The 27,383-nt window shown below is 39.9% G+C and overlaps 1 protein-coding gene and 1 pseudogene across 2 annotated transcripts; both read right to left on the minus strand.

The window, feature by feature from the left end:
- Positions 1-610: 610 nt before the first annotated feature.
- On the minus strand, positions 611-26,043 carry LOC110980511 (UDP-glucuronosyltransferase 2B17-like). Its single transcript, XM_087138526.1, has 6 exons — positions 25,796-26,043; positions 24,136-24,756; positions 10,129-10,447; positions 9,263-9,494; positions 8,762-8,981; positions 611-4,583 (listed from the first exon to the last, which is right to left on the minus strand). The coding sequence occupies exons 1-6, from the start codon at positions 25,960-25,962 to the stop codon at positions 4,295-4,297; spliced, it is 1,848 nt and encodes a 615-aa protein (XP_086994652.1). The 5' UTR covers positions 25,963-26,043; the 3' UTR covers positions 611-4,294.
- On the minus strand, positions 15,774-19,752 carry LOC110980588 (uncharacterized; annotated as a pseudogene). The gene is made up of 4 exons (XR_015426364.1): positions 19,621-19,752; positions 18,740-19,016; positions 17,232-17,335; positions 15,774-17,117 (listed from the first exon to the last, which is right to left on the minus strand). The product of XR_015426364.1 is annotated as an uncharacterized LOC110980588 (transcript).
- Positions 26,044-27,383: the final 1,340 nt, after the last annotated feature.

Consider the following 27,383-nt stretch of genomic DNA (forward strand, 5'->3'; position numbering starts at 1 on the left):
AAAGGTTTCTATCAGCTTAAAGTCAAGCACAACATCCGGCCAGAGATCAGCATTTATGAATCCAACAACCAAGCTTTATTCTATCTGTTCCACGGGAACCTTGCCTTAGAGTTTCCTAGACCAATGCAACCCAACACAGCATAAGTCCTCTTCAAAGCTGGTTCAGCCACTCACACAACGGTACAGTACATTGATGAAGGGGTTGAAAGCTTAAACTCCTCACTACATTTCGAAGTGCTTTAAGACACACAATGGCTTAACTGAGGTGAAATGTCTTGGGGAATACGTAAATGGTAATGTCCCAGATACGCGACATTCGTTTGCAAGAATGGACCCGAGGGCCGTTCTTGCCCACGAATGGCTCGTTACAGAGAGGCATTATCCGACTTAAACTCCATCCGCGACTCCTTTATTGTCCTAACGCTGCAACATTTTGCAAGAATGGCGTGTTTTTTGTTATTAAAAACTGCTTTGAAAATGAAGCCGGGTAGTGAATGTCCCGTTAATTCCTGGAGGAACTAATAGCACAACGTCCACAGTGCAACTTTTTTTTTTATTTTAACCCAACTCCAGGTGAAAAAGAATCAAAATTTACAGAGTCAATGCAAAATTTCATTTGTTTATTTTATTAATCACCGTATTTGTCTGAGAAATCATCCCATTTTTGTCAAAAGTAGTCTCTGTTGTATCTTCAAAAGATACATTTTCTGAAACTACGGGGCTCCCTTAGTTATTCCTTTAATGAGGCCACGACACTTCGCTTACAACTTTGGGAGGGCGACCGACAGGCATGCACACCTCTTTTATTTATTACTTCATTCGTTTAATTGATTCAGAACTAAGAACGCTCCTCTCTGAGACCTTAAAGATCTCATGTCATTAGATTATGTCTTACTGACTGGTACCATTTACTGTCCTTGCAATCCAGACGTTACATTGTAACATTACTAAGCACGTGAAATCATTATCGTTTTAATACTGTACCTATATTTAAGTATTGACGACGGTTCATGACCTTCAAGTAAATTAAAAGCATGTGATAAATAATTGTCATTTAAATAATAACAATCTTTTTATGGCTTGTTCCATCATCGCCACATTCATATTATTTGTAGGCTAGAAAACCAAATGGGGGGAAAAACTGCGGGAAAAAATGGACAAAAAAACTTGCAAAAAACAAGCATATGTTGCTATGATGAAGAAGTGTTTGCATGTCGGACCGCAGATGGCACATTCTTGCCACACCCCGACTTATATACCCGAGACTCATAGCTCAATACACCTCCTCGACACGGAGTGATACATTCCACAGTAAGAACTTAATTTCGTTCTAATTCGCTACCAAGCTCATCAACCGAACGAAATTACATTTTCTCTGAGCATCAAATTATATTTACTGCGTTGTTTTGATTAGTTGCCATGTCTGGTGTCAGCAGTGTCAATTTGTGCCAGGAAGAGGGAAGGGATGAAGAAAGGGGGGATGACTTTTGTGGCCATGGAAATTTGAGAAGCTAACGAGGGAGACAGGATGTGGATTTACATCTGTAATACGTACTGCACCCTTTTCAGAACCTTACATCAAAATGGCGTATATTTGGCTTTTTACAATTGTTCTCCAATTTTGAGTGCTATTGTACAAAAGTGCAATTGTGCCACATGAAAAAAAGTATTATGAATTACTAATTCGTTATTATACGAATTACTAATTCCTAATGAGGAATTTTAATTCGTAATAGCAATTACTAACACTGCGAATTATTAATTCGTAACTACGGATTAGTAATTCGTAACAACAAATTAGTGATTTGTTGTTAAGGATTACTAATACTACGAACTAGTAATTAATAATAATGGATTAGTAATTCGTAATAACGAATTAATTCGTTTTTACGAATTTGTTGAGCACTGATTTTTTTTCTTTCAGTGGCACGATTTGGCCTTCTTACTACTGAATACAGTTCGGTTGTTGGGAAGTCCGAAAAACTCTTTACAATCTGCCTTAAAAATTGGAGGGAATATTCAGTAGCCCATTCTACTTGTCAAAACGCGTGTGTGTGTGGGTGGGGGGTGATCACATCCTATCTTCTTCAGTATCTAATAGGTCTTTTAATTCGGGATGTATAGTGCGATGTTTAATTGAAAAAGTATCCCTCACGACGTCACACCTATGGCAATAGAGCCCTCGTCAACTTGTACGCATGTCCAGTATTTAAACAGTGATGACATTCCATTCATGACATCCGGTTTACGGCTAGGAATATGCTTAGCCTTGGTGGGCCTGATGGTATATTCCAAATGGTAATGTTCATCACTTCCCAGATTTCACCATGTATTTGGGGTGTGATTCTTGGATATATCAAACTTCGGGCTTTATGGCTTCTGACAAGCGCCACAAAACAAAAAGATAGACAAATGGGAAGAGCCACACACGGAAGGCTGGATAGTTCTGTTGGTGGAGCACTGGTACAATATGCCAAGGGTTGCAGGTTCAGATCCCTTTTCAGTCAACTTCTTGGCTCGTCTTCAGAATTTAAGATCGATCAAATTGAAATTTGAAGTGTAAAAACTTAGGGACATATTAAAGGGGTGGGCGGATTTCTTTTTGGTATTAATGTTTGTAAAGGCAGAGACATAACCTAAAGTACACTCTTAAAAGCTAGTAATATTTTCTATAAGTGCGCAGGCGCAAGTTATATTGATATTTATGATGATGTCTTTGTTGTGTGTCCTAAAAGAGCAAATATAAGTATACGAAGGAAAGCATCAAATTACGTGGAAAGGTATAAAGAGCAGTAATGAAAAAAATAGCCGTTGGTGTTTTGGGAATGTTGTTTACTTTGTTATAAGTCTGCTTTGGCAAAATGGTTTCATTATGGAAAAAAACTGGTTTGTGTCACCACAAAGTGATAGTTTTCGAGTAGCAAGAAAGGGTTATACAATACTCAGCATGTTAGGACAGGAGAGATCAGTTTACAGTGCATGGGACAAATATGCAACAATTAGATTGTGGTGTGACTAACGACCTTTCGCCATATTTATACAAGAAGCTTGTACAAATATACCAGTATCTTTAAAATGAACAACTGTTTTAACTGATATAGATATCTTTGATAAAAGTCATACATATTAACTGTTGTTAAAAGTAATGTCGTATCCACCGGGGAAACTCCACACGGATTGCTTTACAAAGACAAATTCAAAGGTAAAAAGTAATCACCATATTTATTTATCAAATATTAGTACCAAAAACCCTAGGAAAACAACACCGTGAAGCAAGCACAGCAAAAACACGTCGAACTTGACTGACGACAAAAGGAAAGATGATGAAACGTTGTTTTCCTGCTCCAGCTACAGATTGAAATATTTCACTCTAGCTGCCATTATATGTTTATGCATGAGTACTAAACAGTGCAATATCATCACCCCCTCTAAAAAATGTACAGAGAAGTCTCAGACTTTGTTTAATTTTTGTTGCATTGGTTATCATATAATCAATGGATGCTTTTTGCCTGGTACTTGGTATTTTTCCATCCTTTCACAAACATTTTCGTGTGATTTTCGATGATTTTGGTAAGCAAATCGTTCTGGTTCTTATGTAATTCATTTGTACTGTGTGTTTCATGTGACAGGGCCAATTTAATGCTACGTTATGTTACATTCATAGAAAATATCTGTCGTCTTGTAAAATGACAAAGAAATTTATCAGGAAGGAATCACAATCATTAAAATATGGATTTTTTCGGTCTAAAATAATTCGTACTCTAGTAGTACATACCAAATACCGCTGTTAACTTGAAGGTTCATCTGTTGCGATTAAAACACTCTAGCCTAAAAGCCTAAAAAGCCTAAAAAAGCCTATTTGATAAAAATCAACCAACATTTTGTCTCCATTACTTGTCCAACGTTTTTACCTCTTGCTGCAGTTATCACTTCTGCACGTATTTATGAAATTAAATTAATAAGTAATTGATGGTATATTATAAATATTTCAATAAATTTCGCCTGATTCTGAACAGTTTTTCATTTTTTCCTCGGAATGTTTGCGTTGAATAACGAGATTTCTACGATTCTACAATCCCATGAGATTACCTGTCAAGGTACACGTAGCTGGTTAAAGCTTGCAAATTGTAATTATAGCTACAATTATAACAATTGTAGGCATATGTCTGTAGCAACGCACTTTTTGTTCATTGGTAAAACAGTCACACAGGATTAAACAATGCTTAAATGTGTTAATTTGGAGAGAATGGCAACAGTAAGCAACCCTATTGGTTACCAAAATGAATGGTGAAACCTACTCCTTTTTAAGATGGCTTCTCCCGGCCTTAACACACATTCGCTTACAGCAGCAAAAGCATAGATAAAAGTTCACCCCTAGGACCAACGCCAAGATGGTCAAAATGAAGAGATACACATCGAGAAGGTTCCGTTGGATGTAGTTCAGGTCCAGTACGGCCGGACGCAGGTGATCTCCGCCGAACTTGGTGACGTGCAAGATCCAGTGAGCAACAGTCTTTACTGGTGGAGACATGGCCTGCATATCCTGCATGATCATGGATATACGCCGTGCGTTGTCTCGGAACCTGTTCACCATAAAAGTTGACACGAAAAAGAGAGGGTTGTGGTTTTAATATCCCATTCTAATTGGTAAGCACACACAAGGGATAGGCGACGGGGACCATGCATTCCTCCCTGTAGGAGCCATTTTATTATTTAAAAAAATGAAAGGCAAAGTTAAGTCTATTTTCACTTCTACGGAATGTTTTGTTGGGCATTGGCACATCTTGATTACGACACTTTTCCGTAAGTATTATAAGACCTACATTTGGATTACCAAGTTGTACGAACGGAGTGCAAGATCTTTCGTGCGGATTACTATCTGCACATGCGGACGTCCTCTCTGAAGGTGATGGGTAAGATATCAACCCAGTTTTAACGCAGTGTCTCCTGCAAAGGCTCTTTATCAGGCATCCGTCTTTTAGTTTGTTGGCTTTTTATATAGACCAAGCTTTTAGAACCCGCCCGGTTGTCTTAATTCGCCGTTTCTTCTTAGGCATTTGTTCAACGTAGCCTTTATAATACCGTGTCTTGCAGAAACTGCTGCCAAATAATATCCTAATGTTACTTGGTGATCGTTATTGGTGATGCTTGCCTCTGACGAACTCAAGTATCTAGAATGTTTATCAAAGCATTCAATTATAGCAATGCCAGAAAACTTCAACATTACTTATCATAGCCATCCATATGCCATGTTTAGTTGGGTCCAGTATACCAGGCAAATATGGTACGGAGGGGGTACCCCCCTTACCTGTCCAATCCCAATACACACTCTAGACTATTGTCCCCTAGAAGTCTGCAAAGAATTTCTGAGATTCCGATCAAACAATGACCTGCCTAAAGGTGGAGGGGGGGAGTTCTCTCGGTCCCATATCTTGCTTCAAATGGGGTCTAGCACTTGCGTATAGCCCCGGCATTTCAAACGATATCTTCTTGCTACAACACCATCAGCATTAATTTTAGCAAATGTTGAATTCAGGCAAATATTGTGTTCTATAAGACAAGCCCTTCCCCATTGCAACTAGAGTTCATCCAACTTGAGCAGATGTCTTCAAATATTTTTCAACGAATGGTGCAATCATGAAGATATTTCAATACCTTCTATATATCCCTTACTTCCTTAGAAGCCGGCTTGGATGTCTCTAACTAATGACTCTTCGGGGATTCAGATATCCCTGTCGCCAGCTTCGGGGGGCCAAAGGGCGACATATCACAAGAATAATATTTCTGATACAAATGGCTTTTACTGTTAGGGGAGTGGGAGCTGCAATGGGGGCCCCAGTCCACCCCCCGCCCACGGTTTGTGTCGGGCCTGGGTTCAGAAAAAAGCAGGATAACAGGCACCTTGTCAGTTATACTGAGCTAGAAATACAGCTTCATAGTCTCTTGCCGGCCCATTTAAACTGTTTTAATTTGAACAGGAAATTTGTTATCAAGTGTGATTGAGGAATGCAATAACTTACTGTTAACAACAAGCCAATGGAAAGTAAATTGCTATGTTATTTTTGCATAATAATATATTTTAATCTTGAATCTTAAAACACACAATTTCTAACCTGCCCCCCTTTTTTTCAAGTACATTTGCTAATTTGAGCTAATCTGCAGCATTTAAAGAATTTTTAGTTTTGTTTAATGGCCAGGGGTATTAAACCTGTGCTGGCTACAAATAACATTTGCAGTTGTTATTATTATATCCTCCTCCCCGAACCAACAAACAGAAATACGGGTTTCGAAAAGTAAAAAGAAAACAAAACGCAAAAGAAAGGAAAGAATTTAAGAGAAAAGAGAATGGCGGGAGCAACTTCAACCGTGATTCCTAATGATACACCAGTTCAATTGAACCCATTTCTAGCTCCTTCATTTTCCAAAGTACACGTTACAATCTGCTTTACGTTTTTGCATGTTTGCAGGCCAACAGGACAGGTTAATGTTTTAAAATTTCTCTTTTTCTTTTTTTTTTTCTTGTTAAAAATTGACTGAATTGTCCCTCAAGCTATGGATTTCAGTATCACGCCGAGAGTGAACCAAAAAAATTTCTTTAGGAGCTACTTTTCCAAATCAGGGAGATTTCCTGAAAGAAGGAAGCAAATGAGATTTATCTGAAAATGTTATTCTGCAGATTGGATGGAAAATGTTTTCACACTTTTAATTTGAAAAAAGTAAATGTTTGAAACTGTTACGTAGCAAAGACAAAACTTAGAACAAAACTCTCACGACAGTCCAGTCGCATCATGGGACTGGATGACAAACAAGCCATGGGTGTGTTCAATTAGCTCACATGTAAGCCAAACCTACACGACAGCGTTCGTTTAGCCATCACGTGATCTTCGTGCCTGTCCTGGTGTCAGCCACCACTACAAACGCTGACGAGAGGGTCTGGGGAGGCTGCCCGAGTGTAATGACGTCACGGTTGGACTGTTCGAGCACGGACGTGATGGAACGTGGTGGGGACGTGACCTTTTACCCAGACTATCTTGGCGAATACGCTGCAGCAGTTCGATTTGCCTCATTTCGAGGTTTTCCTTGCGTGTAGCGCTGGTGTTTTCAGGAAAGCTTATCGAACGCACCCTATAAATTTTATGAGTAAACAAGTCAAACGTTAGGTGACATTCTGTTTCAAATACCTGTTCTGGTCTTCAAGTCACAGATGCATGCCACAGTGCACCTATTGATTACCGAAGAAATACTTTGAAGTAAAAAGACAACTATCAGAAATCTTCTAACATGAAAAAGCGCCGCCAAGAGTTCTGCTTTAAATTAAATGTGAATTCATTGCACGATGAAGGACTTCCCAAAGGTTTCTTTTTGAAAATCTTGAAATTTGGTTTTTGTGAAAAACGTTTTATTGAAAAGCTTTGCTGTAACATGATTGTTTGAAAACCTGGAGGCTTGATTTTGAATATTTGATGAAAAGAAAACTCTTTCATGTTCACATGCACATTGAGTTTTACATAAAATGCATGGTTTGTTTCCCATCCAATCCCAATATGTGTCAGCCATTATATACAGCCGGCTGAAGTCCACATGTGGTTAGAAACAGCTTTTACTTCAAATTGAGCATTTAGTCCATTGGTGTTAAAGATAGAGAACCCTTCAGATGCGAATTCAGAGTATTTATAAGTTTGCGTTTTAATAGCTCCGTGAGATTTCTTGATACTTTGTGAATTATTCTTTTAGTTTTATACAGACAACTGTTCATAATTTCTACTTGTTGGTAAACATTACACTGTGACGCAGCACTACCAAAGATCGACACCAGATACTAATAGGAACACTGAAACACTGTCCTGATATGTTGTTATTAACTTAAGTAGCATTTTGCACAAGCAAATAACCCAACGACAGACTGTCCTCAGAGTCGTTTTTTAAAAAAAAATTTGACACCGTGGGAACGACTTCAAGTTAGACCTAAAGATTTTTCAAACATTCGGACAACTTGGTGAAGGGCACTTGAATCAGCGACGTAATGCACTCTAAAAACTCCTGAGTCAAACTGACGCGGAATCTGTAGCTGTTGGGCTTGACTTTTGCCAGGTCAAAAACTAACCCTCTTCTAGGCCATGACGACCCTTTCCTAGTTCATGTTTAACCTGGAAATGGCCATATTTCGACCCAGAGGTGGGTCAGGTTCAACGGGACATTAATTCCGGGTCAATCTGAACCCAGGAGTATTTAGAATTTACTACACACCACTACTCGGGAGTACGGCTCTATTTTTCGGGTGCAAAAGTTAAGAAGTCTGTGCGCCAAAACGCCTTTCGTGGTCTGAACCTGACCCAGATCGAGTTGATGGATGTTTTGTAAAAAATTATATTGCCAACAGTAGGCTGCATTATATTTCACGGCCTAATTGCTTTTATTACCCTAAACCAAGGTTTAGGGTCCAGAAGCCAAATTGACTTTTTCCTGAAACAATTGTCCACTTTTCCGTCTTTGAAGAACCCTGAGAGAAGGGGGTAGTGCCGTTTCTGAAGTGTTTGTGCTTCCTTAAAATGACCTCCTTGACCCCATTTACCGTTGAACCCACCCCCTGGTATTCCCTACTGAACAATGATAAAACCTTGCGCTTCGTTAGATCTCGACAAACATTTCCTTATTAATTAAAAACTGAGTTTTGAATTTTGGTACTAGACTTACATGGCAGGATTGAACCTATGGCATTGTTTGGACCTAACGGCCCCTTGGCCACAAACTCCAATCTTACTTTTGGTCGGAGATGACTTTCTGAATGGTTTGACTCAGTAACTCCGGCGTTAAGGTGGTGATGTCAAGAGCTAGCCCCACCCCCCGGTCCTCTAGCCGGTCAAAGTTGTCCTCCTGGTCTTCGAAGAGAGGTAGACCCACCATTGGTAGTCCAACCCACATCGCCTCGTACATACTAAAACTACCGCCGTGACTCACGAGCACTTTCACGTTGGCATGCTCTGGGTGGATCAGAAAAATTGACTTGGTCAAACTATCACCATGTTGACTTTGATAGCTCCCAACTAACCGTAGAAGTGTTTATCGTAAGGATTCGGCAATACAGGGCCCCGACTGCAACTTCCAACGGAGACTGACGGTTGTCGGGGAGACTATGAATTTTAATAAAGCTGAATTGTGGAAGGTTAACGAACCCCTCTAAAATCTACATAATTAATAATCAATAAAAGCGAACATTTCGACAGCAGTGTTGAAATCGAATTAGGAGGAGACTACCACCCACCCATGATCTTGGAAAATGGCAACCAGCGAACAATCTTGGTGTTGTTTGCCAGCTTGACTCCAGTGGGTAACCCTGCTGCGCTCTGCCAGAGGACCCGTTGTGGAAGCAAAGCGAAACCATCAGCGATTACCTGGGTCATTTGGCGCTCCATGCGTGAAACATGAGTGCCTAGCGAAAACAAAACCACGCCATTGGGAGCTGTGTCTAGAAAATTCGCCACATCGTATTCAATCTAATGCACGGGGATAAGTTAAAAAGAAGAACTTCGATTACTTTTATTTCTTTCCTGGTACCTCGAACTTTTATGCTGTAAACAGGTTGTAGAACATATTGCATACTATTATGGAGGGTTTGGAGTTTGCTTTAAGTTCTCAACACTATTACGTATTTCTAAGATCTCTATCTCACCTAATGTCTTGGATGTTCAAGTAAGTTGCACAAACATGCTTGAGAAAAATAATGAAATTATCAAACTTCTTTCATTTCCAGGACACTCCTATAATTACCTTTACATAAAATACTACTACACTGAGAAGCGTGCTCGTTTTTCTGTTCCAATTCGGGGAGAATAGGCCTACCTATTTAATTTATATGGTGACTTTTGAGAAGGTAACACATCTTGGGCGGAGGCTATAATGCGCCGTGCCAAATTACAGCAATTATTACGACAATTATTGCAATTTTGTATTGAGAGCGCCTGCTTGTTGCATGCAATAACCCTTCGTATAAAGTCACAGTTCATATAGCTTTTACTACTACCCAAGGAAATTTACCCCAGTTAAGCCATTTGTCTCACAGCACTTTGAAATGCACCGAGGAATTTACCTAAGCTTTGAATAACCTGTTCATCGAGATCTGTACTGTACCGTTGTGTGAGTGGCTGAACCAGCTTTGAAGAGGACGTATGCTGTGTTGGGTTGCATTGGTCTAGGAAACTCTAAGGCAAAGCTCCCGTGGAATAGGTAGAATGAAGCGTGGTTGTTGGATTCATAAGTGCTGATCTCTGGCCGGATGTTATGCTTGACTTTAAGCTGATCGAAACCCTTAAAGTCGAACGCTAGGAACAACCATAATCGGTAATACACGTGAGCCAGGACATTCTGTACTCGCTGGAGAAACGTCATTCTATCGGTGAGGCCTAGCAGACGTGCAGGGATGTAGGACGGTTCAATCGGTAATCCCGCCCTGTGTAGAAAAACAAAAACAAAAACAAAAAGCTTTGTCAATGCTCTATTGTTCTTCCCGATTATTATTTGTAGATGTAGTTGTGTGTGTGTAATCCTTGGTCTAGACTAATGGCTTTTCACGTACTCTATGGTTATGTTTTGCTTGTTATATTGAATATTGAATACATTATATTGAATATTTTGTTGTGATTTCAATTACCGAGAGTGTTTAAAAGTGCACATCTAACAAAGTTGAATTTTTTGTGTGTTTGGTTCATTTGTCAAAATATATACTAACTTTACAGTCAGAACATTATTTTACCTCATGGTTTCTTTTAGAGTAATAAAAGCAAAAGTTGAATTTGACGTTTCCAATACGATACAGTTCCATCGTTTTCGAAAACCACGTTCGTATTTAATGGATGTAAACGATATTCCTCTGACCCGTAAACATGATCATAGTGTTACCTTGTACTGGCCAAGTCGTGTGTATGTGCGTTTGCAAGTAAGGAACTTTTATACTTAGCTGTTTTCCCGACATTCGTTTGGTGGACTTTTAGGAAAATGAACATGCCGAAGTCAGCGGATATTCTTGGAATTACCTTAAAATCTCGAAGTTAATTTTCTGAGGTTTTGATTTCACGCAAAAGGTGGGCCGACTTTGTCAACCACATCACACGCAGCAGATTCCAAGTCGATCAACTGGTTTCTGATGCACGGTGAACGTTTTGCAGCAAATCGTGCTGATAATCAACCATTCTGAAGACTCAGTTGGGTTTCAAATCTCAGTTTCGACCGAAGAAAGGCTCTGTCCCAACGTTGAAGTCTCCCGACCCTGTCGCAAATGTGCCGACCCCGACTTCGACGCAGCAGCGATACGGCATGTCGGGAGAAACGTTTCGGAAAAGAGAAAGGGTCAGGCTAGGATGGATTACTCTATTATTGCTGTAACAAGATTTTTTTCAAAGGCTTTAGAGCACTTTTGTATATACACACAGTCTCTCTGTGTGTATAAATATACATGTGTGTTAAAAATCACCCAGACATCGTAATCAAACCCTATGACGAGGGCACAGGTATCTGTATTATGGATAATTATCCAAGACTACCTTAACGTGGGTTACCGCCATCTTGAGTCCCACCATTACACTGAATTGGACCAAGACATAACCCACCAAACCACAACCCTGGTTCACAACAAACTCATTGATTTGAGAAACAACAACCAAATCGACAATGTCACTCTGAGATATTTAGATCCACTTCCACAGAAATGCCAAGGTCCAACCATGTATTTTCTCCCCAAAATACGTAAAACTCCACCACCGGGAGAACCCTTTGTTGGACGGATGCACAAGCCCAACAGTAACAATCTCAGAATATATAGGCTACTTTCTCCTTCCCATAGTAACCGTGCATCCAACATATGCCCCGACACAGCGGACTTATTGCGCAAATTGGAAGGAACAACCTTCCCACAAATGTCCCAATAACAAGCATTGATGTTGTTAGGATGTACACGAATGCCCGTCAAGCAGAAGCAATCCAATGCGTATGCTATGGACAAATCCAACTATAACTACACTATCACAAAACCCAACTCAACCTGCGTCCAATTACTTCTGGAACTCATCCTCGGCCGCAACTGTTTCCGCTTAGGAAACAATTTTTTTCTCCAGAAAATTGGATGTGCCATGGGCTCTACAGCCAGCCCAGAAATTTGTGATGCTACCCTTCGTTCACATACGAGGCCTCAAAAACAACCTTAAACTACCTCGCCCTTACTATTTTCAAAGGAAAACGCTTCCGTGAAACGGGCATTCTAGGCACAAAGATCTACACGAAACCCACGGAAACATGCCAATATCTCAATAACACTTCCATCCACCCCACACTTTCTGGGCAACCAACGAGGATGATTTCAAACGAATCTTTTTCGGATAAACTACTCAACAAAGGGTACCCACCGACAGAAATCGAAGCAACTACATCCAAAGTCTCACATGCCGAACGATCAAGGCTTAAAAACAATGCAAAGGATGCAAAGAACAACAAAAACAAACAAACAAACAAACAACCCAACACCCCAACAATCAGACAAACAAACAAACAACCCAACAAACAAACAAACAAACAAACAAACAAACAACCCAACACCCCAACAAACAAACAAACAAGTCTTCGTTACCACCTACAACCCAGCCATTAACCACCGTGACCTTCAATGAGCTTTGAACAAACATTGGCACCTCATTCAAAGCAATGGACTACTCTCAGAAATCTTTCTGGAACCCCCCAAAACATCAGAGAAAGACTAGTGAGAGCTAAACTACCGTCTAACTGGTTTAGCAGTTTTTATCTCTAGACAGTTTGACTTCAGAAATGTATAAAAATGTAACAATGTTGCACCTGGCACACGTTCTATAGCGAAGGCGTGTACTGTGTGTTCAGTTTTCACGAAGAGACAATCTTAACCACAAATTTTAGGATTTCACGAACAGACAATGTTGTTTGTTTACAAAATAAACAACTTTAACTAACGTCTACAAATATTAGTTTTGTAGTATTGTGTCATGTAACATCCCCTCTTTCACGGAGTAGCATTGGTGAATTTAAAGGAACGCTAAGTCTATGAAATTAAGCGTTTGAAAAAGAGACCAACTTCAAATGCGATTTTCTCAAAACCTATGTTTTGCAATCCAATGAGAAAATTGTCTCTTTGTGAAAACTGTGACGATATGCGCCACATATTCAAACAATAACACTTGCCCCTGTTATCCCGCGGTTGCAGACCTGCAATGTTATACAATGTAATACAAGAAGCAACGTGCCCACATAGTCGTATATACATGTACATGCACAATGCGTATCACAATGCAATCGCTCCAGGAAAATCTTGTTGCATCGGTATCTGGGCCAGGGTGTGGCAAAAGTAGTGAGTTAACTGGACTCGTCATCAAGCTCGCAGAGCAGGTAGCCATCTCTGAGATCACAGATTGAGAAATGAGTGGCTTTGTTCACCTCTGGTAGGATGTCATTCAGGACTGAAAGAGTGTAGTGCTCCCTAGTGAGGTATATATTCAGAGGACCACGATCGATGCAGATTCTGAAAGAAAGATTTCTTCTTGGCTACAGACATTTGACTGACCCATTTGGTGGGCTCATCAACTTCTGCAATCACATTCCGGTTTGTCCATTTCTCGAGCTCAGCTTTCACAGTAGTCTTGAGTGACTCAGGAAATATACGTGAGGGACGTATTACAGGCTTGGCATCTGAGCTAACGGTGAGGTGCACTCTTTGACCAGGCAGAGTGCCCATGACAGATGCATCGAAAACATAGGGTACTCACTGATAAAGTCAGCATGAGTTGGAGTAACACGACGGACTTGAGAGAACTTGTCGTAGTTGACGGTGATGAGTCCAATCTGTTCAACAGCTTTCTCACCACAGCTCACCTCGCACTCTTTGCTGACGAAAAAGTGTATCCGTCTTCAACTGCATGAACACGGTGATTCTTGCACGCTCTGGCTTTCTTGAAGTGTTTTTTACACCGCAAGCTAGGATCACAGGTACGGCCCCAGGCTGGCCAAATCTCTTTTTTCATAGGATGGTTTACGCAACAGCACAACTTGCATCGTCTAGTGGACGGCTTCCCACTTTCAATGACTGGAGCTTTGCGAGGGGGATGTTGCTTTGACTTTTGTGGCTTTTTGTCAGATTTCTTCGGTTTTGCTTTGTGAACAGTTTCCTCCATCTCAACGGTTTTATCTGCAAGGTTGCCATCTCAACTGCTTTGCAGATTTCACTTACCGTGGTCAAAGTAAGGACATAAGTTGCCATCATCTTCTCTCTCATATTGTTGTCACGTACGCCCATCAATAGGCAGTCCATCAGGAGTTTGTCCTTCACACATTAACAAAGGACACATGGTTTGCTCATGGTGTGGTGTGTAGAAATGTACTGCTCCATCGGCTCATCTTCCTCTTGGTTGTGACGGTTAAATTTGAATCGCTCAAACAATTCTTGACGTTGGCCCAGAGAATATGGGTCCAATTTCTCGAGAATCCTGACGCATTTCTGACTGTCATTAGGATCATCAAATCTCATGCCGTTGTATATGCGTTCACTTTCCGTACCAATGCTAAGGAGTAACAGTGCAGTCTGGTAAAACTCAGTCCAGCTTGCCAGGTTTGTGAAAATACAGTAGTTGTCCATTTTGACGCCATATCTTCCACTCCTCGGCTGCATCTTTAGCACTTGCATTTAACTGCGATGGTGGATTTATTTGTGGCTTTTTATACTGTTCGGCATTATTAAAGTTGACAACAGCTTGGGTACCCGTAGCTCCACGAGTTTTTGGCATTTTAACTGTAGATTCAGTTTATGGTGAAGCCAACAGTAGCCTTACTCACAGTACATGTATCAGCTAAACAAAGAGCAGAGATAATTGTTGGAGTTATGAAAAGTCATTTGTCAATGGTTTTATTAGAGAGAGAGAGAAAGAGAGAGTGCCGATCGTTCGAGTAGACTTGGCAGAATTCACATATAGCCACAGTTAAGCATGTCCATATGTACAGTACGTGCAGTACAATGTAGTGAAAGATCAGTTACATGCTTGACAGAAAAAACAAATATCGTGCCTTTTAGCCCCAAAATGTTGTCAATAGCAGAAAAACTTTAGTTACAGAAGCTTCTATGAATATTCATGATGCTATACCGCCGCTGCCACCATGTTTCAAGCGATAATGACACGAGTTTCATAAGTATTCATGCAAGTTTGGCACTTTGTGGAAGCAGCCATGTTTCACAATGATGCATAGTATAGTGCCCTCTTTAGACCAAAGGTACATAGCACATAATGTTGGTACACTTTGTACTTATATATGCCTGGTGCCTAGCGCTCTCTGTGGCGTCAAAAGAGTGTCTTTACAATTCTCAATCGCTGTCAGAACCGCCAGTGGAAGACCAGAAATGCCTCAATCGTGTAAACACCGCCAGCACTATTACTGGTTGTATAAAGCTACCCACGTCGGACCATACGGAAAGGACACAGAACTTTATGAGGCACGTCTTGAAGAAGTCTAGGTTAATTATTTCAGATGAATTCCATCCTGCAAAGACCTATTTTAGCTAATGAGAACAGGAAAGCGTTACAGATCAATCTGTGTAGATTCCACTCCAGCCTTGCACAGTTTTCATCCAAGTGCAGTTCGCGTATTGATCAAATGCAGTCACAGTTTTTTACATGTCATTTATTGGTTTTTAATTGTTACTGCTATTATCGCTATCGCAATTCTACTCATCTTAATCCATTATTAATTCATAAATACGAGGAAATGGGACATTAAAAAGTCGACAGTGATTTTCTTTTGTAAACAGTTGTCACCGAGCTCCGTATTTTGTTTTTACATTTACATGGATATGATTATTAAACTGAAAACTGAGAGCTAAAAGTCGTGGAATTGAAACAGCAGTAATTTTACAGATTACGTGTAGTTACATCCATACCCTTAGTCTTGACTCCATCAGCTCTGACAGTGGCCAAAATCTGACTTTCATTTACATTACAAATCAAATAATTCAAGATTTAGTAATACAATCAAATGAAAGCATTCTACAGAAATTTCTCAGCAGGGTTTAAAGTGATGAGTTTAATTGTAAGTCTTTTGAAAATTACGATGAGCAACCGAAGTAGATCATTCTCTAGTAATGAAGGTGATTGGACTCTTATTGAAGGGATGTGCGCATAATCACAGATGCCATAACTAAGGCTTACTTAATAAAAATCAGTCCAATTTTCATTTAAATAAAAGCAACCTCATCGGCAAATAAATGTTAAACACGATGATTATTTCAAATGAATTTGAAAGCTAATATTTTTGTCTTTAATAGGTTTATGTAAACAGCATCAGCGATAAGTAATAAAGAAGTTGCAGTAAGATGGAAAAGTGGAACTCCTTCATTAATCAAACATCTGAGAAAGTATCAAAAACAGAGATGTGTGTATTGTTGGGAATAGTTTTGAAATCATGCATCTTTTTCTTCTTTAAGAAATCTCATATTCGACAATCACTGTGAAATACAATGGATATAGTTTGGTCATTCATGGTAAAAACAAAAAATAACAGATCCTTTAAAAACGTGAATGACTCTATTCTGCACAAAACTACATATTAAAAAGGAAAACTAATAAAACATTGCATCTGTCTGAAGTAAAAATGAATGCAAAACAAAAATGCTTTGCTATTACACAAGTAAGGCAAAGTATCGCAAAGTTGTGAAATGTGCCCAGTGAACCTTTGGTTGCAAACTTTCCTGATGACTCTAAAGAATTTGTGAATGAATCCCATTGCTCACTTGATATTATTTTTTATCTTTTTTATAAAAAGGGACATATACTTATTCCCGTTGAAAGTCTGCACAACTGCAGACGAGGCTCTCGCAATCCCTTTCTTATCCAAAACTCAACTTGTACTGGTTTTACTTTTGGGTATGGAATCGATCCTGGTAGAGTTTCGTCGTCAAATGGAATTAGTTCGCAGCCTGGAAAGGGTGCACAAACAAATACATGCACTATGTAAAAAGTTCTAGTACAATATAAATGAAAATGGCGCTTATCAATGTCTTTTAAATTATGTGACATGTGCAGAAGGGGAAAACGTACACCTGTGGCAGAAAAAGGTACACACTAATATAAACATGCAGATAATTGAATTGGAAGTTACTCGTGCTCATATTTTCACAGAAAACTAACACAATTACAACTGATTATGCTGCATTGTCTTATTCACTAGGTGAGCAAAGGAAGAACATAAATGACTACCAAGTTTCCACGGCTGCAGTTACATGGGCTACAGAGACAATCTTTGCTTAATGGATGTTCCACCACAGCGGGGCAATCTTTGTCTGGAAAAAGTAAAACAAACCACAATAATAATGAATTATACGAGTGACATCCCTGAAACACGAAAGAGAACATGTGAAAGGGCCAAAATGCCTGAAACTATGTTTGCAGCTTAAATGTATCTCTTCACCTACTTAAATCCCACAAACAGTACGAGGGCTTACAAAAACCATCCAAGGGGTCTATGATACGATGCGAAGATTTGTCGGGGTCGTCTTCCTTATGAAAACCGTTGTTCGTTTTCATAAGTAAAAAGAATAACCATTAAAGGCCAGCCTTAGTAACTTTCTCAGTAAAAGTAACCTTTAAACAGTGGCACACTTTATACGGATTAAAGCGAAGGCTAAAATCTTTAACAAAAAAATTGACACAGAGAAAATGACGGTTGTGAAGCAACTGGCATCTCAAATTTTGTCCTTAACCTGGGCTGATTCTTTTCGCTACTACTGTGTAACCGTTGGAAAAAAAATAAAACATGCTCGAGTATAACGACATTTCCACGCTACTAACAATTGGTACTGAAATGGATTTAAACGAAATAAACATGTACATATATGGGAAAATTGGTTTCAAAGTAAAAATGGGCTCTGCCTATTTTCATGTATTTAATTTTTCTTGTCTAGACTCTTCTTCATAAGTAATACACATTAACGAATTTTCCTAGGGATCTACGTAACTCTGAACTACTACGACTTGCACGTTTTGAGGTCCCAGATTTCAGTTGTATGTCTAATCTTAAAGAGGAATTTCACCATGGAAAGTATATATGCTGTGGTAATTGGTACAATTTGTTCAGTTCGTTTCAGTTCAGTTCAACACAGGATGTGAAAAAATTTAAAAGTCGCCACCGTCTATCAAGATATAACAAAGTGCAATTCACAAAAATATATGGCACAAACACTTTTAACATACCTTGAGAAGGGACTATAGGACAAATATTAGACTGAACCATCTTTTCGGGCTACAGGTCTGAGAGCAAAGAAAGCGAAGAAAATATCTGCAATAAATGTGCATAGGCCTACTAATGCTATTTAAGGGGGGACAGAGCTATCAAACCCTGAAATATTATAAAGCTGTCGACCAAGAAAGTGAGAACCGATGCTTTGTTCCTAAAATTTCAGGATTACATCTTGCTCAATTCAATGTTCTTGTTCATCTTTGCAATTGCCTTTTAGGGTTTGACCAGTTGCATGACTTCAGCATCTTCTTCAAACAAAGAATATACTAAATAAAGCAAATGGCCTTTATTAGTTATGCTTTTGAAAAAAAAAAGAAACTCACGGGAGGTTCAACAAAAAATTCTCAAGCCCCTGGCCCCCAACATTGCCCAACTTCTTCCTGATAAAGTTGCATTCTGAAACCGAACACTAAAAGAGAGTATTTTCTAGCAGCCTTTTCATACTTACTCTTTCCTATACTGTTGATAGTCATTTGGTGCACATTGCGGAGGTGCTTGGTCGGAGTTGCTGAAAAACAGTTTCTTGTGAAAACAACCTTCATTAAGCAGGTTTCTTGTCTTTTTAGAAGTCGTTGTCAGCGTGCTTTGGCAATTAAACATGGAGGAAGGCTGTCATGTTCAGGATCTGCTGAGTTTTGCTGCCGCATTAGGTGGCAATTCAGTCTGACTGTCACCTTCCCATACTAAGGACACCCTTCCGCACGACATTCAGCATCAGCTCTGACCTGCAAATGAAATGGACTTATTTGGATCAAATTCAGCAGTCAACATCTCAAAATTGCAACAGAAGGCACTTTTCACAATTCTGATAACAGTTGACCTAGATATCTCCAAGAGCTGTTTCCGAAATAACTTTTATGTGCGACTAATTCAAAAGAACCAAAATGAAGTAGGGCACGACAGAGATGAACATGACAGCAGAGAAAAGGAAATCAGCAACTATATTTACTGACATTTATTCTTTACATACCAATAATAATTAAATCTAGGTTAATATTTGTCTATAAAATTAAACAATTACTTACAGGTTGTTATCGAGGGTTCCAGTCTTGATTGGGTGCGTGATGTCAAGTTGACTGTAGGTGTTCTGTTGCGGAGGGACAAGTCGGGCACAGCTGGCTGAAGCACTGGCTGGTGCACCCGGCTGATCTGATCCAGGTCATCTGGGGTGAGCTTCAGAACCGGTCTGGTCCCAGGCTATCTACGAAGAGCCTCAAAACCGGATGGTTTTGGCCATCAACTTGAAGGAGAGAGAGCTAGAACAGCGGAGACTCGCTGTCTCTACATGCAATGCACGTGGCAAGCCGTCAACTTGAAGGAGAAGAGTACGGCGGTGACTCGCTGTCTCTGCAGGCAGTGTATAGCTGGAGGGCCTATTGGACACTGGCTGGAGTGATGAAGGTTGGCGACAGAGCCCCCGGCTGAGCTGGTGGCTTTGGTGTGACGAGTGCACCCAAGCATGGTACAACCCACTTCTTAAATGTATGTGCACCCAGAAAATAATAAAAGGGCCATTACTAACCGGTCAGCCCACTGGGCAACATCTTAACAAAGAATACTGGGTACAAAACACAATACATAGGGTCTGCAGCAGAACAGTTTAGACTTAAAATGCCACAAATGTCTAAAGAAAGGATTAAATCAAAAACAGCAGGCGAATTATAAAGGAAGAAATGTCCCATCTGTAACAAAAGAGCTTCCCTTACATAAGCCTACTATCCTAAAAGAAGAAAACATTAGAAAAAGGCGTAAGGCCTGTACCACCCCTCGGAGTAACATCACATTCTTGAATCAGGGAATTATTACTGAAATGCGGATATATTATTGCATATACCTTTACACAACGTACTCTTCGCCGAGTTTTCATTTCACTGGACGCTCTGACCCGGCTTCCGACTAGTACTCGTTAGACCGCACCGTGCATATGTTTACCGTGCCAGTCGTTCCAGCGCCTAGGTTACGGGATGACCAGTCCAGCTGAGGAAAGGGTAATGCGAATCCGCAAGAAGCACCTGGCTCCCTCGCCCCACAGTGCTTAAGCAAGGAACGTTATTGGTTAATCACACGAACGGCCTTATATATAAAACATGAATTTCGAAAAAGAACTTTTATGATAATACCACTAGGAATTATAACACCTGTTAAGAAACTCTAGGACACAATGGTAATATCTGAAGAGACTAACACAACAGTAATATGAATGTGAACTGGGTGTAGTGTGGCTGAAAGTCAGGCTGATGTTGATTTTGACCTTCTACACGAATGTGTAGTTTTGAATTTTTTGCTGATAAATCAAAGCTGGATCTTTTGATCGGGTATCATAGTGATTAGAAGATGTAGTAATGTGGAATAGACGACTTGTGTAACTCGCTGTCCAATCGTCGCTGTTTTATAAACTGCGACGATTGGACTGTGTCTTTCCATGGAAAGGCCGGACAGAGCCGTTGGTGTGTGAGTGTTCCCTCGACTGCTCTCCACACATCCCGTTTCGTGCTAAAGAACTACAACTATTTTGAGGTCTAACACTAAGACGTCCAAGAGATCCAGTCTTCCAAGGCAAGCAGTGTCTTGGATACAGTCGTTAACATTTTTCAACATCCAGCAAGTCTGATTGCTAATCATCATTTTCATTCCTGCCATTACCTGAACTTTTCACCAGACGCTATATTTCCTCTTGTTATTCTACAATGGTTCCTTTCGTCTCTCTTACCTAATAATAGACTTGACCTATTGAAGGTGGACACGTCACAGTTGGTTATGTTCACAATCCAAATTGAATTTTTTCACTTCCGTCCTTACCCCCTCAACGGCTTCTGCTGAAATAGCACCGGCATGCAGTCTACCTATCCCAGAGATGCCTCCTGTAACTGTAAACCTGGCTGGCTTATCAAGTCCTTGTCTAACCTGAATCCCCAGAAAGCACCAGGTTATGACGCCATACCACCGAGAGTACTCAAAGCAACTGCATCATCAATCGCTCCGCCACTAATGCGATTGATGAACACTTCATTAGTTACTGGTGTCCTCCCTACTGATTGGAAGCGTTCACAAATCACTCCAGTGTATAAGTCTGGCAGCCGAACGGACATCAAGAACTACCGCCCCGTCTCACTAACTTCAGTTATTTGCAAGGTTTTGGAAAGGGCTGTTGCCGACAATATTACCAGCCATATTACAGCATACTGCCTCAATAACCCTCAGCAACATGGATTTACACATGGAAAATCATGTGTTACTCAACTGGCCAACACAATTCACGATTGGACATCTATCATGGATAAACCACAACCTCCACGCATTGACGTCATTTTCCTGGACTTCAGTAAGCCATTTGATACCATGCCACACCACATCCTACTTAACAAGCTAGCCAGCAACTACAACATCAGGGGACCAACCTGGGCTTGGATAAAGTCATTTCTAACAGGGCGTCAACAACGAGTTGTTTATTACCAGGGATGTTTCTCTAAATGGGCACCAGTTACTTCTGGTGTCCCACAGGGGAGTGTCCTTGGCCCCCTCTTGTTCAATTTGTTCGTTGGTGATATTGCCCGCAACATTACCACCAACTGCTTGCTGTTTGCAGACGATACGCTCCTGTACCAACCAATCACATCTCGTGATGACCAGGAGTCTCTTCAATTAGACCTTGCAGAAGTCCAACGATGGAGTGAATGCAACGGCATGCAGTTAAACCCTACAAAATCCAAGGTCTTGCACATTTCAAGATCTCGGAAAGCAACTGCTCTTCCCAAATATGAACTGCACGGAACCCCTTTGACTCCAACTTCAACATTCAAATACCTAGGTGTTACCCTCAATGACTCACTGAACTGGAACGATCATGTGGCCACCACTGTATCTAAGGCAAACAGAACTCTTAGCTTCATTTGGCAGACTGCCGGTGGATCATCACCTAAAGCCTTGGCATCCTTGTATCGTTCACTTGTTTTGCCAATACTGGAATACGGCCTGCCAGCATGGCACCCTTACACCGAGTCAAATGCTGCCAAACTGGAGAAAGTTCAAAGAAGGGCGAGTAGGATGTGCCTAAAGCAGCATAAAGGGGAGATGCCCTATGAGGAGAGACTTCAAAAACTAAACTGGATGACTTTGCAAGCACGCAGAGATAGAAACATGATCATGTTCACAGTGAAATGTCTGTTTGGCTTGGTAGACTGTCAGTCTGTCAAAGCCAACATAACAGTTAACACTCGGCATCAAGATATTCTCTCGTTTAACCATCAATTTGCCAGGACTCTTGCTTTTAAGAACACACCTAGCCATGTCTTTCCAAGGATTTGGAGTAGTTTGCCATCACATATTAAGGACTCCCTTCTAATAGGTTCCTTGAATCACTTCAATGCAGCTCTATCCACTCATTTTCACGAAGCCTAAGTGTTAAGTTTCCTCTAGCACATATGTATTGCTCTGTTTTGTTCCCCTTACACTCGGTTCATCCTCAAAGAGTAATTTATTTTGCTACTACTGATTTCTTGTTGTTATGGAGGAGTTTTTGTTTGTTGCTTTTTTTCATTTGTCGTATCATGCATTATGCAACCGTAGCTACCGCTTAATTTGTATTTTCCTGCTTGTTCATTTTGTTCGTGTATTTGTTTCTTTTTTATACTCTGTCTCGATTCTGTGTTTTACTGCCTTTTTATTGCTCTGTTCTTTATGCCATTTTTGCCTTTTCCCCTTGCATATTACTCTTGCTCTCTTCTTGCTCTCCCTGTGTTTATTAGTTTTTTGTATAAATGTATTCTTTTTATTCAGAGGTCATGTAGATGCTCTTCTGCTTTTTATTTTATGCTTGCTCTTTTATGCATTTTATTGCTTTTTTATTTGCTCTGCTCTCTAATGCCATTCTTGCTTGTTTATCCGATTTTTTGTTTTGCTTTGATTTATAAATGTGAGAAATTTATTTTGTTTATTTTGTTTGAATTTATGTAATATATTTATATTTCATGTTTATTTATTTTGTTGTACTTGTAATATTGTCGCTTAAGATCTTCTTGTGTTTCCCTCCAAGTTAGGATTGGCAGGCCCTTGGGTCATAGTGTTTTATTATACTTTTGTCATTCCAGGCCGACTTGGTTGGGGTTATGTCTTGTTTTTGTTTTGTTTTTTTCCTTTTAACTCGTCTTACTTCTTTTATCACTTGTTTTTGCTGTCATTGTCTTGTTGAAGGCCGAATAAATAATAATAATAATAATTGAAAGCAACCTTGGGAACTTTGGATATTAGTTGAAAGCAATAAATAAAAGTTTATCTCAATGAATACTTTATTCTAATAAATAATGTAAAATTTGTGATTAGTCATATAACCAGGTTTTGAGCCACATTTAAAAAAAGAAAAAGTGAGGCGTGGAATCCAAAATAGTCTTGCACGAGCCCATTCGACAGCTAACCGTGAATAAGATGGATTCTGGGAACACGAAAAAAAAATGGCTTCCCTGATAATAAGGCATTATATTTGGCTTGTCATAAAAAGTCTGGTGCCTTATTCTTTTTTCTTCCGAGCTTAGCTTTATAATTAACCTTTACAGGTCCCTGTGTTTTCTGTAAATAATATTTAGTTAATTGCCATTGCTTGGGATTTATTTTATTTTCTACGAGCCAAGCCAAATCACAAACAAATTTACGGTGCACAAAAATTGAATTTTTCAAAAGCAGTTGGTTAAATGCAATTGGTTCCTGCTTCTTGAGGTGAACCCGTGGTTACTCTTTAAAATCGATTAAAAAGAGTAAAAACCGTTAGCTCTTTAACTTATTTCGTCAATTGTTCCATTCTACGAGTGACCCAATTTTCTAGTGAAATCAAAGCAAGCCTACTGTACTTACCACATCCCATGATCCGAAGGAACTACATGAAGCATGCTTTTGTAGACGAAGGGGATGTTCAAGGCTTGTGCTAAGAGCAGAGAGCAGAATTGGTAGCCCTCGGCAACCATCATGTCAAATTGCTCCTTTCGAAGCCGCCTCATGGTTGCACTGTCTCCCAACAAGTCGTCGCACTCGCGTAGCCACATACTCCCGGCACTTTGCTCACCGCGAAATTTGCTCTTGATGCCGTACACCAGCTTACCCCAGAAACCTCGCATGGCTCCCGAGACAAACGTTTTGCCAAGGCTCTCCATGACGGCAGCTCGTTTTTCTTGTGTGTAAGATGAATTGAAAACCACGACAGAGAAGAGGTCAGTGTCGGCCGTCTGCAACTGTTGAGTGTTGGAACTGCTGACCAGCGAGACCACTTTGTGGCCTTGCTTAACTAACTCCTTACCGGACATGGACAGGGCTAAGTAGTGGCTGCCTCCCACAGTGGACAAAAAGTAGAGAAATTTGTACCTCTTAGAAGCTAGTTCTTCTTGTCCACAGATGCCACGGATTGATGGTACCACGAAGCAAAATGTTATCAGTAGAAGGAGAGAAAGATTTGAAGACATCATGTTCTCCTCGTGTAAACTGGGGAAATGAAATATGGAGTATGGCTAAGGTTGTGGTCTAAATGATGTTGAATAAGACTGTTGAGCCAAGCAAAACGCAGCTCATGGCTGTTTCCTCGTTAGACATAGATGGTTTAGACGAGAGAAACATTAAACGAATAGACAAATAAAATATGCCCAAACACGATATTTTCTTATCACTTAAGTGATTAATGGGATCCATATCAACCGAGTCCTAGCCATTCCTGACTTGCCACAGTGTAATCAAAGGTTCAAAAGTAGTGGGCATAGTATATATAAATAAAAAACACAAACGTGATTACGATTAATTATTTTTCCCCGGGGTTAAAGTTGAAAGGCATCTGCGTTATATTCGAAAATTAGCAAAATCATCCAAAAAGAGGCCAAAAACCCAAATTATTTACCAAGTGTATTTAAGTATAATCTTTTTTTCTGCTAACTGTGAAGCAGCAGTATGAAATTGGTCCTGCAAGAATTGTTCAAAATCTTATTTCCAGCTACAGAAAGCTCTTCTAAACTACCATTTGTTAACTCCTAAATACACTCCTGTTGTATTTGTATTGAAAACACCACCGGAGTGTATTCAGGCGCAAGCGGCATTTTAGAAGTAAAAAGCTTTCTATAACTGGAAATTAGATTGTGAACAACACTTGCTCCTTGTAATTGGCAGAAAAGTCGTGCTAACTGCAGCAAAGTGTTGCTAACCGTCAATACTATTTCATGATGGTTCTTCGCGTGGCTGTGCGTATACGGTTGCGCGCAGACTTTTTCATCGGGATGCACATTTCCTCCATGGTACGCGTACCGTTTGCCGTGCTTACTGCTCACTAGTCTCCATGAAATACACGGAGCCTCTGTTTGTATACAATCGTGTGCTAAGCAGCGCCATGAAATTGGGTCGTATGATGAGCTTTCTCTTCGCCTCTCTTTAAAATCATGTTTGCCTTGATTGCAGACATCAGTCATTACTCGTCATTATTCATTCTCGTCGTTCTGTTTTGCAAGATTAATAAGATCGCTTATCAATCAATACTTACTGAGTGTGGGAATAATTTAACCCAAAACTTTGTTGATGCTGAAAATGTTGAGCCAGCCGCCGGCTACCTCCCTGAAACAGAGAATTTTCTGATAGAGGTGCAACAAGAGGGAAGGTAATGTATGCAGCAGTGAGTGCGTCTCTCAAAGTCGACAGCCGTGCTATCATACAGGTGTGCTTGACCTTTGTCCAATCATGGTCCAGTCATGGACAGGCGTCTTTTCTAATTATAGTTGAAGAAGGGATGAGCTTGCACAATAGCCACAGAAGAATGATTCTACATTAGACACGAAGACTGTTTACGTGATCCAAACCTCGGCCTAACATAAACGGTATAACACTTAACTCCGGTGACTTTGAAACCTGTAATCACATAGCGTCCTTAATTGCTGGAGGTAGAGTCATAATAACTTACAGTGTTTCCACACCGGCTGCTACGGCATAATTTAGTGAATGATACAGGCACAAAGTATCCGACTTGAATGAGGAAGGGACATATAAAAAACTATTTTTTTATTATCTTGCTACTGTTTACTTAACAAGCAAAGTGTTAGATGGGGTCACTAAAATAGTGACATAAACAATCAACTAAATGATGATTTGTTTTCATCATCGAGTTGAGAAAGTAGGAAGAGAGTCGGATGAGTGTGTGGGACATCTTATATAAAACTAACTGCTTTATCGTGTGCACCCACGTACGTGTATTCTTGAATTTCCTTTTCGATTAACTTCATGAAGATGGTGACAAAACATCAGCCAAAAAAAAAGAAACAAAAAACAAAACAAACAAAAACCCCAACACCCCCAAGAAACAAACAAACAAACAAATAAACAAACAAACAAACACCCACCCCAACAAACAAACAAACAAACACCCCAACACATCAACGAATTTTTTTTCATTTTCCAAATGAACCTTTATTGTAAAGAAAAATAACGACAAATCCATCTTAAAATAAAATAACGCTCAAGTGGATTAACTAACAAAAGGTTAATAAATGAGTAAATAAATAGCTCGTGATTTGTTAGAGTCATAACAGAAGGAAAATCGAAACGAAAATTGAATTATTTCAAGCAATCGTTAAACTCAGAGCTCTTCTGGCAGCGAAGACGTATGGCAACAAATACAATTAAATTAAGCAAACACAAAACAGAAACGCAACTTCAAATCAGCCAGGTAATTTTGTTATCTGCTAATGTGAACAGGGCGTTGTTATGGTCCCACTTGTTTATAAACGAACCAACGATGTGTTTCATCGAAACGTAGTGGAAATCAATCAAAATTTACTTTTGATACGATGTTTCCACACAATGAGCGGATGATGGGCAGATGAGGAACGAGAGTACTGAAAGTGAATGGTTGCTTTTAGGCTGATTATAAAGTAGTCTGCCAGATTGACCATCTCCTTTGGACAACCACTTTTGTGGGGAAGAAGACACCAGTAGAGGTCGAAATTCTGAGTCAGATTTTGGAAAAGTCGACCCAAAAGGCAGTTGAGAAGTTTAAGAGCAGGCTGTGTTATGTTTACATTGCTTCCACTGTATTTCTTACTAGCGCCCTCCTTTGACCGGTAATCTGAGAACCATGC

This window comes from Acanthaster planci, linkage group LG01, assembly GCF_054643075.1.
Source record: "Acanthaster planci isolate LZ-2023a linkage group LG01, COTS_SCS, whole genome shotgun sequence".
NCBI lineage: Eukaryota > Metazoa > Echinodermata > Asteroidea > Valvatida > Acanthasteridae > Acanthaster > Acanthaster planci.

Bases quoted from the DNA above. Each gene is read 5' to 3' on its own strand.
- LOC110980511 (XM_087138526.1), bottom strand. From the start codon at position 25,962: ATGATAGCACGGCTGTCGACTTTGAGAGACGCACTCACTGCTGCATAC. The intron at 24,757-25,795 runs GTAAGTATTGAT...TCATTTCCCCAG, and splicing joins TTAAATTATTCCCACACTCA to TTTACACGAGGAGAACATGA. The intron at 9,495-10,128 runs GTACAGTACAGA...CCCGTGCATTAG, and splicing joins GTTCAGCCACTCACACAACG to ATTGAATACGATGTGGCGAA.